Source organism: Myxocyprinus asiaticus, chromosome 49 (assembly GCF_019703515.2).
Source record: "Myxocyprinus asiaticus isolate MX2 ecotype Aquarium Trade chromosome 49, UBuf_Myxa_2, whole genome shotgun sequence".
NCBI classification, from domain to species: Eukaryota; Metazoa; Chordata; class Actinopteri; order Cypriniformes; family Catostomidae; genus Myxocyprinus; species Myxocyprinus asiaticus.
Genome location: NC_059392.1, coordinates 21,162,375 through 21,178,339, shown reverse-complemented (window position 1 = coordinate 21,178,339; position 15,965 = coordinate 21,162,375). Strand labels below are relative to the sequence as shown.

At 36.8% G+C, this 15,965-nt stretch overlaps 1 protein-coding gene across 2 annotated transcripts; it reads left to right on the top strand.

Annotated features, from left to right (window-relative positions):
• Positions 1-855: 855 nt before the first annotated feature.
• On the top strand, positions 856-15,537 carry mfsd8l1 (major facilitator superfamily domain containing 8-like 1). 2 transcript variants are annotated; one of them, XM_051693479.1, is made up of 13 exons: positions 856-1,235; positions 5,890-6,075; positions 6,194-6,256; positions 6,331-6,450; positions 8,202-8,281; positions 8,376-8,697; positions 11,598-11,671; positions 11,783-11,996; positions 12,084-12,206; positions 12,336-12,466; positions 13,052-13,138; positions 13,919-13,952; positions 14,094-15,537. In XM_051693479.1, the coding sequence occupies exons 1-11, from the start codon at positions 1,160-1,162 to the stop codon at positions 13,130-13,132; spliced, it is 1,470 nt and encodes a 489-aa protein (XP_051549439.1). In that variant the 5' UTR covers positions 856-1,159; the 3' UTR covers positions 13,133-13,138; positions 13,919-13,952; positions 14,094-15,537. The 2 variants fall into 2 exon arrangements, with proteins under 2 accessions (XP_051549439.1, XP_051549438.1); XM_051693478.1 differs by having other exon boundaries at positions 14,057-15,537.
• Positions 15,538-15,965: the final 428 nt, after the last annotated feature.

Sequence of the window (15,965 nt, the reverse complement as noted above, 5' to 3'; positions counted from 1 at the left end):
AATATATTTATATATGTATATGAAAGTTATATATATATATATATATATATATATATATATATATATATATATATGAATTGTATTTAATAAAATATGAAACTATGACAAAATATGGACTATGAAACAAAAATGAAGAAAACAGAGCACTTAAAAAACAATTATAAAGTCGATTAAATGGCCTAACAGATTTATTGGCAGTACTGGGTAGTGACAGATTACATGTAATCAGGATTACATAATCAGATACCAAAAAATGTAGCACTTGTATTTAGATTAAATTACATTTTGAAATACTCATAATCAGATTACAGTTACTTGTATGGATTACAATTAGTCAATGGAAGTAAATTTGAGACTTTATATATATATAAATATATACACACATACACACACAAAAATCATATCAATTCTTATATTTTGATCTATTAATATAATAGTGTATTATAGTTTTAGTTTTACTAAATTTTATTAAATTTAGTATTATAGTGTATTAAGTTTTTTACTTTACATTTAAGCAACATTATGTCAAAATGGTACAAGCTTTTCAAATGTATAAGAATGAGTTCAGAAGTAATCTAAAAGCAATCAGATTAGATTACTTTAAAAATGTAAGCCATTACATTACCGATTACAATTGTAGCCATGTATTTTGTAATCTGTACCAGTTTACAGTTCAGAAGTAATCTACCCAGCACTGTTTCATGGATTTCTGTTGGATTTATCTGCTAGTATTTTTTTCTGAGGCTTCTATCAATCTGAGACTTTTGAGTGTGCCTGGTCATTTCATGGCCTTTCAATTGCAGCGACCGGAAGTGACGTCACACGGAGATGACCAAAGGTGCATCCTGACTGCGGTAGCTGTCAAAATCAGTGCGTTCAAATAATGCACCGTGACATGTCATCAGCTGCTTGCTTGCATTTATGAAAAATAGGCTTATTTGTATAAAAGACAATCGATTTGGCCGATTCAGACGTGTGTTTTGATCATTCGGAAATATCAGTGCTGAAAGTGTACTTTGTTTTTCGGCAGAGTGGATGTGTTCTAGTATGCAGAATGCTGCGGTAATTGGTGACGGTGTCCTGTGCATTACACGCAGCGGGACGCGATGAAATGGGTGAGAATCGCTGTTATAAGTTATAAATCGGGTTGAGAGTGAAAATGGACTACAGACGCAAGAGAAGACTGACATTCTTCACTATAGGACTGATCTTCTTACTGAGTGGGATTGAGTATGGTAAGATGAGTTTGCTCTGTAACAAAATTTTGTCTTAATAGTGTGTTGTGTTACCAAAAGTAACCATAGGTAATGATGGTGTCAGATGGTAAAATCACGGTACTTTGAACAACATTATGGTTAGGGAATGATTGTGAGATATATATATATAAAGATAGTTTGCGATTTGGAATTCAGACTTCGTTTGACTATAAATCCGCCGTTCGCTGTCGTAGACATATGCATTTTTTAAGCGCATTTCTAAAAATTCGATTTAAGAATATACGAATTGTTGCGCGTTTCTATCAACAGTAATGCGCATTATCATGAGGGAGCAGATCTCTCCCTGCTTTGGGTACAGTTTTAATTGCAAGATTGGAGCAAGGATCTCATTTCCTTAAAGGCGCAGTATGTAAGATTCAGAAACCCTTGTTATTAATGACACCTGTGGCCGTTAAGTGAACTGCAGCCAGCTACCTGTTGCTCGTGCTCGCGCTCGTGCACACACTCCTTAGGAACGCTAGCCAGCAAGCATCTTTTTATACTTTTAGTTGTTGTCGCTGTTGAATAGCGGAACAGAAGCTACTGTCTGAGGCAAGGCTCTCGGGAGCGCGCGTAAACGTCACATCCTTTGGATTTTCCCGGCGAAAGCGACCCGCTCCCTTCGCATAAAAATTATTCTACAGGCTTTAATAGGCAACCTAGTAAGTCCGGGAAAGGCTAATTTTTTAAGTTGTGTTACAAGCCGTTCACACATTGGCAAAAAAAAGGTGAATATTACATGAACAGTTTCACATATTGCACCTTTAAATGCATCCACGAGACACCGCAGAATAAGCGTAATATCTGATATAATGTGTGTTGAAATAGCTGTGATTCCCACACGCCGCCAGTGTCCACATACCTGGGAGTGCACGCTCTCAAAACTGTTCTGGCGGATTGTGATGACCCACTTCATCGACCAGCTGTGGGGTTAAACACTTCCAAATGACAGCTATGTTTAAAGAATTGTGTGCCAAGGTCGGACCTTTCGGTGGGCTAGTCACATCAAGCTATCCCACACTCATAACACATGCACGAATGGTCAAAACACGTCATCGTTTTACGAATAAACCATTTCCATCGCCATAATGCGCATTTTAACTAATGCAAAACTCTAGAAAATCCACCTCCTCCTAGCGCATTAAATTTTAAGCGATTTTAGAAAGTTTATTCGCATATCAAGCATTTCCATTCAGGATTTCTTATGCGTCAATTTCAAAGTGCACTTAAAAATAGTTGGATGGAAAACCACCTATATAAATAATCAGTGTTGGGTAAGTTACTCTAAAAAAAAGTAATTAATTACTAAATACTAATTACATCTTCTACAGTGTAATTAGATTGTTGTACTATATTACTCTGTCTGAAAGGTAATTGCATTACTTATTATTAATTACATTTTAAACCCTTATCAACCTCGACCAGATGAAAAATACAAGGATAGACATGAAACTGTTCTTTTAATTCTTTCAGATAAATCATATAAAACCAAATAAATTATGCATGAACTGGTCAAAGAATTTAAGGTTGCAGCGTTAAATTATAAAAACATTTATTTAAACATTAGACAATACATTTGGTTTTAAATTCACTATTGTTTAATATAGAATTGTTCTATAGTCTATACAGTATTTAACACAATTACATCAGAAGTAACTAATTAAATTACTGAAAAATTAAGAGTACTTTTTTCAGTGAAAAAGTAAATTACAGTAATTCATTACTTAGTAATTCATTACACACAACTCTGTAAATGAATGTTACATGATATTCTTCACGATTTCTGAATTCATGTGTCACTCACTGGTTTTCCATCCAACTATTTTTGTGTATTTTGAAATTCCACATAAGAAATCCTGAATGTGCAAATAAACTTTCTAAATGTGCTTAAAATTTAATGCATTTAGTGTTGTCAGTACTTTATAGAATAAAACAAAAATGTTCATTTTACTCAAACACATACCTATAAATAGTAAATCCAGAGAAAGTGATAATTTTGCAGTGGTCTCTTAATTTTTTCAGAGCTGCATATATATATATATATATATATAAACTCATAAAAAAAAAAGAAACATCCTCTCAATTTCAACTGCTTTTATTTTCAGCAAACTTAACATATGTAAATATTTGTATGAATATAAAAAGATTCAACAACTAAGACATAAACTGAACAAGTTTCACGGACATGTGACTAACAGAAATGGAATAATGTTTCCCTGAACAAAGGGGAGGTCAAAATCAAAAGTAACAATCAGTATCTGGTGTGGCCACCAGCTGCATTAAGTACTGCAGCGCATCTCCTCCTCAAGAACTGCACCATATTTGCCAGTTCTTGCTGTGAGATGTTACCCCACTCTTCCACCAAGGTACTTGCAAGTTCCCGGACATTTCTGGGGGGAATGGCCCTAGTCCTCACCCTCCGATCCAACAGGTCCCAGATGTGCTCAATGGGATTGAGATCCGGGCTCTTCACTGGCCATGGCAGAACACTGACATTCCTGTCTTGCAGGAAATCACGCACAGAACGAGCAGTATGGCTGGTGGCATTGTCATGCCAGGATGAGCCTGCAGGAAGGGTACCACATGAGGGAGGAGGAAGTCTTCCCTGTAACATACAGCATTGAGATTGCCTGCAATGACAACAAGCTCAGTCCGATGATGCTGTGACACACCACCCCAGACCATGACGGACCCTCCACCTCCAAACTCGATCCCGCTCCAGAGCACAGGCCTCGGTGTAACACTCATTCCTTTCGACGATAAATGCGAGTCCGACCATCACCCCTGGTTAGACAAAACTGCGACTCGTCAGTGAAGAGCACTTTTTGCAAGTCCTGTCAGGTCCAGCAAAGGTGGATTTGTGCCCATAGGCGACGTTGTTGCTGGTGATGTCTGGTAAGGACCTGACTTACAACAGGCCTACAAGCCCTCAGTCCAGCCTCTCTCAGCCTATTGCAGACAGTCTGAGCACTGATGGAGGGACTGTGCGTTCCTGGTGTAACTCGGGCAGTTGTTGTTGCCATTCTGTACCTGTCCCACAGGTGTGATATTCGGATGTACCGATCCTGTGCAGGTGTTGTTGCACATGGTCTGCCACTGCGAGGACGATCAGCTGTCCTTCCTGTCTCCCTGTAGTGCTGTCTTAGGCGTCTCCCAGTACGGACATTGCAATTTATTGCCCTGGCCTCATCTGCAGTCCTCATGCCTCCATGCAGCACGCCTAAGGCACGTTCACGCAGATGAGCAGGGACCCTGGGCATCTTTCTTTTGGTGTTTTTCAGAGTCAGTAGAAAGGTCTCTTTAGTCACCTTAATTGCCTACCGTCTGTAAGCTGTTAGTGCCTTAATGACAGTTCCACAGGTGCATGTTCATTAATTGTTTATGGTTCATTGAACAAGCATGGCAAACATTGTTTAAACTCTTTACAATAAAGATCTGTAAAGTCATTTGTATTTTTACAAAATTATCTTTAAAATACAATGTATTATGCTATTATGAAGGTACCATGTCAAATGGCAAAATGACAACAAAAACTTGGTATTACCATGGCACATGTCCAAAAATCCATGATATAATCAAGATAAAAGTAAAAAATAATTACAAAACAATAAATAAAAGCAATACCATGTTAGATCAACCAAAAAATAATAGTATCAAGATATCATACAAAAAACAAATAATAAATAAATAGGTAATACCTTACATCATGGACAAAAAAAAACAAACAAAACAAAACATAGTATTACCATGGTACCATACCATGTCCACAAAATAAAACATGGTATTACCATGGTACATGTCCATCAATCCATGGTATTACCAAGTTAACATGTAAAGAAAAGAAAAGAAAAATAACAACATCACAATATTTCTGGGTTCAAGTTCAAAGGTTATGGTATTACCAAGGTTCCAAAAAACCTTGTTGTTATTCTGATTCCATGTCCAAAAAACTAATCAAAACATGGTATTACCAATGTACATCTCCAAAATCCAGGAGGACTAAACCATGTAATAGCAGTCTCTAATAAAATTAACATTTAAAGGAGTCATTTGTAAGTGACTTGAAGAGACTTGTGGGTTATGTGGTCTGCTTTGGGCTATTAATTCCTTGAAACTGAGATTTTCTGGTTTAAAAATCAACCGTTTATGTGACACCTTAATAACAAAGAGACTATAAAATATATATTTGTCACACATGTACAGCCTGATGTTGCTGATAATGGTAAATAAATTGTTACTGAGTCAGACATTTTTCATGATTTACAAAATATTTGTTAAATGTAATTTTCACCCACAGTTGGTCATCTCAGAATTGCTCTTTGTTTAAGGGATTCTTGAGATTTCTGAAGATTTAAGTCAAATTGGTAGACCCGTTCTGTCTAATCTATCCAGTTATCAAGATATTATCTAAAATACCTGTGAGGTTAGTGATAACACGTTACACGACTGTTAGAGTCATAAATAAAAAAACAATCAAAGGATACAAAATTTTAATTAAAAATATGAAGATGATATATTAGACTGAATTCAGTTATTCTAAAATAATTTTCCTCATATGCAGATATTTATAACCAAACATTTCATATATGAATATTTTTCCATTCCATCACTGAAATAACTCTGTTGTTTTCAGCTGTGATTTTGCCCACAATATGGAGGTATCTACAAACACTACATGCTGCACCGTACTTCCTTGGTCTCAGCCTATCAGCATTCAGCTTTAGCGGTCTTCTCGCTGGTCCTTTGTTTGGCCACTGGTCAGATCGGACGCGCACCACCAAAAAGATCATCCTGTTTGCCAATCTCTTTGAGATTGTTGGTAAGCAGGAACCTGAAGATGAAATGTTCTAAATCTCTATGTTTTCTGCTAGTGAAAAGAAATGGAAAACGTGTTGTTTAAGCTTCATATCTTTTTCTGTCCCCACATCTCCCCATAGGTAATTTCATGTATTTTATGGGATACTCAAAATGGTTATTGCTCGGCAGTCGTCTGGTTGCAGGTAAGGTTGAATCTTTCTGCAAGGCATAAACGTTTATGGTGCTCTAGTGTGCTAACAATGGTTTACTGTTCTAGGCATTGGTACTGGAGCTGGTTCATCTATCTTTGGCTTCTTGACAAGAAATACTGCGCCTGAAGATCGCTCCACCGTTTTTGCTGCTGTTATGGCCTGCCGTCAAGCAGGACTGCTCATCGGTCAGTGCCATAAAATGATTAGGGACATACATGTAAACATGTGGTCAGCAAGAATGCCTTTAATTGTCAAGCCTTATCATCACAACCTAGACGATTGTCATGGTTTTACACTTACATTACTGTAATATCTTATTTCAAAATTGACACTCATAATGTGCCAAATGCAAGTAAAATTTGGCTTTGACGAGTTTATAATGGTTACCCTCAAGTTTTTTTTTGGTAACTTTCTTAGAAATGACAAAATAATGCATGGTTGAAATAACAATGTACGCAAAGAATGATATTCCGATCCTCGTTTTTAAATTTGTTTTATTATTATTTACGTGAGCAAACCAAATCGAAGACATCCGCAAGGGAATAATTTCAAGGGAAAGCAAAACGATTGCAAGGGAACACAAAACTTATTGCGAGGGAATGCAAAGAAAATGAGAGGAAATGCAAAAGCATTGCAATGGAATGCAAACCTTATTTAGAGGGAACGCAAAACTTATCGTGAGGGATCACAAAACTTATTGAGAGAGATCCAAAACTATTGCGAGGGAACACAAACAACTGCAAGGAAACGCAAAACATATTGAAAGAGAATGCAAAACTTATTGTGAGGGAATACAAAAGAATTGAGGGAGAATGCAAATCTTTTTGTGAGGGATCGCAAAACTTATTGAGAGAGAACCAAAACTATTGTGAGGGAATGCAAACTACTGCGAGGGAATGCAAAATTATCTTAAGGGAACGCAAACCATATTGCGAAGGAACGAAAAACTGTTGTGAGGAAATGTAAACTATTGCGAGGGAATGCAAACCATTTTGCAAGAGAGCACAAAACATATCGCAAGAGAACAGCCAAACTACTGTGAGGGAATGCCAAACTTATTGCGAGGAAACACTAAACTTATTGCGAGGAAATGCAAAACTATTTCAGGGTAATGCAAACCTTATTGCGAGGTAACGCAAAACTGTTGCGAGGGAATGCAAAACTATTGCGAGGGAATGCAAACCATTTTGTGAGAGCACAAAACTTATCGCAAGAGAACAGCCAAACTACTGTGAGGGAACACATAACTTATTGCGAGAAAACACAAAAATTATTGAAAGGGAACACAAAATTATTGCAAGGAAATGCTTACTTAATGTGAGGGAACGGCCAAACTACTGCAAGCAAATGCAAAACTTATTGCGAGGAAACGCTAAACTTATTGCGAGGAAATGCAAAACTATTGCGAGGGGACGCAAACTATTGCTAAGGAATGCAAAGCTATTGCAAGGGAGCGCAAACCTTATTGCGAGAGAATGCAAAACTTTTTGCGAGGGATCGCAAAGATTGTCAAGAGAGAACGTAAAACTATAAGAGAACGTAAAACTTATTATGAGGGATAACTTATTGAAAGGGTAATGCAAAATGTCTGCAAGGGAATGCAAAACTAATGCGAGGGAACGAGAAACCTTTTGCAAGGGTATGCAAAGCTTTTGCAAGGGAACACAAAACTATTTTCAAGGGAACGCAAAATGAATATATTGAGAGAGAATGCAAAATTTATTGAGAGAGAATGCAAAACTGTTGCGAGGGAACGCTAATTATTGCGAGGGAGTGCAAAACTATTCCTGAAACTATTGTCCTCTAAGGGGCTCCGAAAAATGCATTTTCTTGGCCGGTATAAAATATTTATAGTAAATGTTACCAATTCAGTCTTGCATTTATGACAAAGTTCATTTTGGACCCTGATAACAGAACTGTATGTATTGTCTACCAGGTCCTGCATTTAATATCTTTCTCAGACTCTGTAACTTTGAGTTGGGACCTTTCATGGCGAATAAATACACGTCTCCAGGGGTAAGCTTCTCGAGCTATAGTAGGATGTTTGAAGCATCAGCAGACGTTTGCGAACATGCGTTACACATTAACATTGTATTATATTTTATTTCAGCTCTTCATGTGCCTGCTGTGGATCCTCCTGCAGTTCACTGTGATGTTCATGTACTGGGACATCACTCCTCAAGATGACAGACATCAGAGGAACAGGGTGGTACAGGTAGAGGTGGAGCGTGAAGAGGAAGAGGAAGAGGAGGACGAAGAGGGTAAACCATTGGTTGGGCCTCATGAACTCACTGGGTCATATGGTACAGTCACCAGTGTCCACTCCAGAGCTTCTTCAATGCCCAATGGTGACGTGACTCACATTTCTTCTCCACCCTCACCTTCTGAAGACATCAGCTCCAGTCCCTTCAAGAACTTCAGTGCTAGCAGAGGTAAGAGCAAAAACGATGTAGAAGTCATCGAAGAAGTGTAGACTTTGCATCTAAATTTCTGTCTGTACTAAAGTAATAAGAACTGATTATTTCATAGACGTAACTTAGAAAACAAAGTAAAATATACATTTAAGTTTTTGTTGCTTCTGAGAACCTCAAACTACATTTAATTTCAGATTGGAACTGACGATTCCAGCTGTGGCTGGTTTTGTGTGCAATATGCATCAGACGGTCCACGATTGCTCTGTGGGCATTCCTAAAGTCGACAAACCCTATAAAATGTAAATAAGTTAGAGAATGCTCGTGACCAGACCCATGAGTGAATACATGACAATAGAGTGCAACAGTGCCTGCCCACGTTTTCAGCCTTCCTGGTTCAGGAAGTTTTTATTTTTTTATTATAATTTTTTCCATATGGATTTTGTAAAATCCCTCATAAGAGTTCTAAGCCATGAACCATACCAACCAACTCTGAGGTGAATCACAACATTACAAACTTTCTTAAATCAGACAAAAAACGAATGAACTACAATCCCATGAAGCATTGCGAATGATGTAAACAAACGAAAAACACAGAAATATATAAAACTATTGATTTAAAGTAGTTGATTATAAGTTTAGAATCAATATATTTTAAGTTATTGCAAAATATTCATATATTTACACATTTTTAAGTAGTTTAAGAGTGTAGGAGTGCGACTCGATTGTGTCATGTGCAGTGCGCCTTGGAAGTGCAGAGCTCTTTTTCCGCAGTTTGTTTGCCGTGTAGTTATTCACCACAAATTCTGCTATTAATCACTTTTTTTTTATTATTATTTTTTTTTTATGACGTTGAAATAACACGGATTGGTGGCTTCAACAGTAGCAAATATCACTGATTACCAACCTTGGAGCTCATGGTTGATCTGTCTTTTAAGGTTCATAAGATATTTTTAATGATCAATTCCATACGAAAAATAATAAAATAAATAATAATGGGATTTTTTTTTTCCAGAACTCAACTGTTGTGCTCAGTTATCTAAGTATTATCTACGTACTGCATGACTAGATAATATTTGGTATATGCACATTTATGGTAGGGATATGCGATAGAAATGTCAATCGGTATGAATTTTCGAGTATTGTTTCTATCGCAGTTATGCAAAATGTCGCCAAGTAGTGAGAATGTGCTTTATGCATTTACTCAACATTTGGAAAGAAACTGGCGAAGAGCGAAAACTGAAGCACCATTACTGACCCTCCACTAAGCCCCACCCCCACTTATTCATTGTTGCTGACACCGTCAGCTTTCCTACCTGTGCCTGTTCTGCTGCAAACATGGAGAAGTGATCTCAATGAGTAAATTACCTTTGGAATGATTAAATGCACCATTATCAGCTGTGCATTTATATCCAGTATAGCTAGAATGAAAGGCTAATTCCAAAACAAATGCTTGTTGGAGGGGTTTTCTTCAAAGCAAACACTTATGTTCAACTAAAAAGAGAGAAACGTAACTTTTTGCTTGTTTTGGAAAAACAATGCTAAGCAAATAAAATATTATTTTAATTATTATTTATTATTAATAAATTGTTCATTTGTTTTTATTTTTCGGAACGCACTTCACTTGTACTGATTTTGAAAAATTTAATTCTTTTTTTGAAACCAAATTTTTTTTTAACCAAAAACATTTCTAAATTCAAATTACACTTCAAACGAAATGAAAATATTATCGAAATAACAAAGTGGTTAAAAAAAAAAATGATACCAAATCAAAACATTTTACTCTCTCCAACTTCTTCCACAGGCCCCTTTTGCAGGGACTTAAAATTCACTCCAGGACAGCAGGTGGAAAAATACCAATAACAGTTCGATCAATAGTGATCGTCATGGACATAATTTGACATTCCACTATATTTTCAGAATTTGGACCTGAAATTTATTACCATCTTCATGTGGAATCTCCAAACTGCAAATGCAGGAACTGAGTTTACACTTTGCACTGATATAAGACGTGCTTTTGAGACGTCTTAGCACAGTGACCTATTTATCAGGAAAATAGCAAATTGAAATTTGCGGCACTTCATTTACATACAATACACCCACGGTTTGTGCACATGCGCCCACAGATAGCACAAAAACTCCTACTCACGCCCACTTGCATTTTGCGCCTGTACAAAAATTGCACCTAGAATTAACGTTCTCACGAAAATTGGATAAGACCTGGCGCACAGTTGCGCACTCACGAAAATAGAGCCCATAGTCTGCGTGTGCTGCGTTCTTCTGAATGAATGTGTAAAGCCGTTCGTACACTGAAAACACCTCATCAGGAGCATCACGCGTGCTCTGTATGTTTGTGTGTGTAGTAGATGACAGAGCAGAGCACTCATTTACTGTAAAGCATGCAGCACATGCAGACTATATATTTATTTAATTAAATTGCAGGCTTTTGTAGTTTAATAATCACACTGAGCCACACAGCAGACTTATTATCTCGAGGAGAAATTACCATCAACTACACACTGAAACTGAAAGGGCTTAACTCAGTTTTCCACAAAAAATAAGTGAATTGAAAAAATATGACAGAAATATTTTAGTCTACTACTATATAGTAAAATGTTATATTCACTGTAGTAATAATAATATATAAAAACTAATAACATTTAAGCAATATCTCACATATTGGAATTGATAAATTGATAAATAATAATAATAATACAGATTTTGTGAAAAAATAAAATACATTTCATAGGGCTCTAGTTGTTGTATACCGTTATCGACCGAAAATTTTCATGAAATATCGTAATAAAGATTTTTGCTTATATCGCCCACCCCTAATTTATGGTAATACTAGAGGAGGACTGGCTCCCCCAGCTGAGTCTGTTTCCACAAAATGTAAGAATCTAGTTGTTTTCTAATTTCAGAGTTCCTCAGAGAGGAGGTGGTTGTCCTTTTGGCAGCTCAGTTCATCACACTGTTTAATCAGACTGCCCTGGAGGTAAACACACATACACACAATAGGTATAGCATATATACAGTGTATATATATATATATATATATATATAAGCGTTTAGTGTAATATTTTGTTTTATAATATTCTCCATGCAGACTATGGTGACTCCACTAACACAGAAGTTCTTTAACTTTGGTGAGTTGGAGAACAGTATCATGTACTGTGTGTGTGGTGTGGAGGTGATCGCTGGTTTTTTCTTTGTACGTTGGCTGAGCAAGCGTGTGGCGGAGCGAGTAGTGCTGGCCGTTGGACTCATCCTCTGCAATACCTCATGTGTCTGGTGCCTAATATTTCTGGCCAATCCACAGGGTATGGACATATACTAAGGATTTATAATTATAGCATGTGGCAAGCTGTAAAACCACTCACAAATGTTCGTTCTTTTTGTTGGTTTAGGTGGATTTGCATGGCAGCTGGCGGAGTTCATCATTGGGGTTTTCCTTCAGGTCCTGGGCCTCCCTTTTGTGGCGGTCGCTCAGGTGTCTCTGTTCTCAAAAATAACATCGGAGAAGACACAAGGTCAGTGCTAAGAACATAATTGTAAGAAATAAACACATTTAGATATATTGATGTCGCATAAGCTGGCAGATTTAAACTCAGAATACTGTATATCACAAAAATGTGAAAATAATGATTCAATGTTGTCAGGATTCAGCCAGGGAATTCGTCGTTCTGTTGGAGGTCTGGCCACCATTCTCGGGCCTCTCTGGGCGGGCGGGTTGACCTCTAACCTGTATGTGATGCTGGGGGTGATGATGGGTCTACTTGCACTGCTTACTGTGAGTATAGCACACGTGTTTGTTTGGAGCATGCTCTATTTGTACATGAAATAAGTGTTTGTTTGCATTTATTTATTTTTGGTCCATAATGTTAGTCAAGGTTTTTTTTGTGTCATTATTTAGTTAGTTCATGATGATTTTTCACTACTACTTTATGGAAATACGCAGATGCTTGGCAGATGTGAGTCCAGTTAAACATGCTTAACGTGCGTTCTTGTGTTGCTATGGCAGTAACAAACCTCAGTACTCAAGGGAGCAATAGAGTTCCCTTAAAAAGCCGATATTTTAGCCATATCGCCCAGCCCTACACAAAATCAAGCTCGCTTAGCTAGACGCATCTGCGTTCACGTACTTGTGTGGAGTATGTTTCGACCTTTTGAATTATAAAGGCCATTTTATTCCTGCTGTCCCTTAAAGACTTCTTTGTAAATGGCCACTTAACATGTGAAATGAGTCACCGTGCTGTGTTGCAAAGATTGTAAATGATTTTAAATCATTACATTCTTTAGCAGCTGTTATAGAATACATTTGAATATTTTTAATAGCTCCATGGTTCCCCAATGACTCCTTGTGAATGATCGACAGGTCATGATGGTGGTCTCTTATGAGCGTCTGGTGGAACCCGCTACAATAGACAATCCAACAGGCTCGGAATCTGAGGAATGACATGAGGTAATCACTTAATATGATTTGGCCTGCTGCTGTATCATAGCAGCCTCTCTGTCTTTAATATGTTTAAATTATTGGCAGTGAGTAAGATCATTATTGACTCATTCTATGTGTGCATTCAGCATTCATCTTAAGTAGCTAGAACATACTTGGTCTATTCAGTGGAACTGTTGATAGTAGCAGGGGTATGTTAAGAATGGAATACGGCTCTTCATTGTACGGGTGTTTCTTCAACTTCGGGCACTATTATGACCCAGGGGTTGTTTTTTCTTTTTTTTTACGAGGTCTTCAGCGTTATTTTTGGTACATTTCAAATGCCAAGAACAGAAAGCTGAAGCTGCATTGGGCACAGGCTCCCCAAAACTCCACCAACAAGGCATTTCCGTCCACAGAACTGCCGCTCACTGGGTGTTTTTTTGTTTTTTTGTTTGTTTTGGCACCATTCTGAGTAAACTCTAGAAACTGTTGTGCGGGAAAATCCCAAGAGATCAGCAGTTCCAGAAATACTCCAACCAGCCCGTCTGGCATCAACAATCATTCCACAGTCGAAATCGCTGAGATCACATTTTTCCCCATTCTGATGGTTGATGTGAACATTAACTGAAGCTCCTGACCCACATATGCATGATTTTATGCACTGCTGCCACACGATTGCTGATTAGATAATCGCATGAATAAGTAGGTGTACCTAATAAAGTGGTCGAGTGTATTTAGTGCTCCCCAGATGGAGAAAACAAAAAACAAACAGCTAATTCTTTAACATTGTTCTTTCTTTCTTTGTAGGTTTGATGTGATCTAGAATGTGCCATTGACAGTGGTAAGAATGGAGCTCTCACACTGTTTTAATGGATCGTTTGACTCCAATAAAATGTTTTGGAGCCTGTCTAGGGTCTAGCCAATAATAGATGTTTATTAATGTAGCTTCCACCAGACTACAACCAGTGATTTTGAACTGCAGATTTACCATGTGACACTGAATGGAGACTTAATATCAAGCGTAATTCAGCTAGACTACCTTGCCTAAACGACAAAAGGAAACAAAGCGAAAAAGAAGGTAATGTCTTCTTTGATCATAAAAAAGACTGGTCAATTTGAATAAATGTACATTTCTACTACATTTCCTGTGGGAATTCCTGTAGATCATACATTTTATGAGTGATTACTGATATAATAAGCCACATTGAGAGGAAAATTCCATTCATGTGTGCCATGATGTTTATATGTTACTAAGAGAATAATAAAATAAGCTAAGTTCGTCAACTATAAATGTGTTCTATTATGCTGATTAGTTAATTAATAAAACAGAAGATGATTACTGATGCGTATTTCAAACAATGAACTTCATATGGGTCATTCTTAGGACAAGTTTCAGGAATTTCTTGTTTTTAATAATTTCATGAAAAGTTAACTGATGAACTTTCATCAGATCATCTTTTCCAACCTCGGGCACAAAATACCAGGGCAGTAGTTACCATACAGACATTGGGAAACCACTGTTTGTGGTCAACAAATATGGGTTTCCCAATGGCAGATTCTTTACACTATGACTACCAATCCTAAACATGTGGGAATAACCTTGCAAACTACACATTATTTATCATTACAAACCTTAAGCCTAACCCTAAAGAGTATATATTCTTATTCGTTGTGTAAAGAATATTTCTGTAAAAAAACGTTTTTTTTTTTTTTTTTTTTTCCATAACAGAGCTAAACTATTGGCAAATATACACTGGTGGCCAAAAGTTTTTAATAATATACAGATTTTGCCCTGAGCCTTCTCTTTACTGTTGTACATGAAACTGGTGTTGAGCGGGTAGAATTCAATGAAGCTGTCAGCTGAGGACATGTGAGGTGTCTATTTCTCAAACTAGAGAGTCTGATGTACTTATCCTCTTGTTTAGTTGTACATCTGGCCTTCCACATCTCTTTCTGTCCTTGTTAGAGTCAGTTGTCCTTTGCCTTTGAAGACTGTAGTGTACACCTTTGTATGAAATCTTCAGTTTTTTGGCAGTTTCAAGCATTGTATAGCCTTCATTCCTCAAAACAATGATTGACTGAGTTTCTAGAGAAAGCTGTTTCTTTTCTTGCCATTTTTGACCTAATATTGACATTAAGACATGCCAGTCTATTGTATACTGTGGCAACTCAAAAACAAACTCAAAGACAATGTTAAGCTTCATTTTAGGAACCAAATAGCTTTCAACTGTGTTTGATATAATGGCATGTGATTTTCTAGTACCAAATTAGCAATTTAGCATGATTACTCAAGGATAAGGTGTTGGAGTGATGGCTGCTGGAAATGGGGCCTGTCTAGATTTGATCAAAAATGACTTTTTTCAAATAGTGATGGTGCTGTTTTTTACATCAGTAATGTCTTGACTATACTTTGTGATCAGTTGAATGCCACTTTGGTGAATAAAGGTAACAATTTCCTTCCGAAACAGCAAAATCTGTACATTACTCCAAACTTTTGGCCGCCAGTGTAAGTCTAAACATAATTAAACACTATTTCATATATTAATATTATTTGATAAAAAAAAAAAAAAAACAAAGATGAATATTTCCTCTTTTTAACAGTAACATTTGAGTCAAATGGATTTTAAGTCCATCCCGCAAATATGATGTCAGAAAGACAGGGGAAAATGTCACAGTATAATTGGGTTGAACAGAAAAGTGCAGAGACAGTATTTTAATTTTAATTTATTTTTTGTGAATACCATTTTTATTTGGTTTCACATAAAACAAACAAAACACATACAAAGATTCAATGGATACTACAATAAAAAATAAAAATAAAAACTATCATGGACAGTATTTTAGAAAGTTGTAG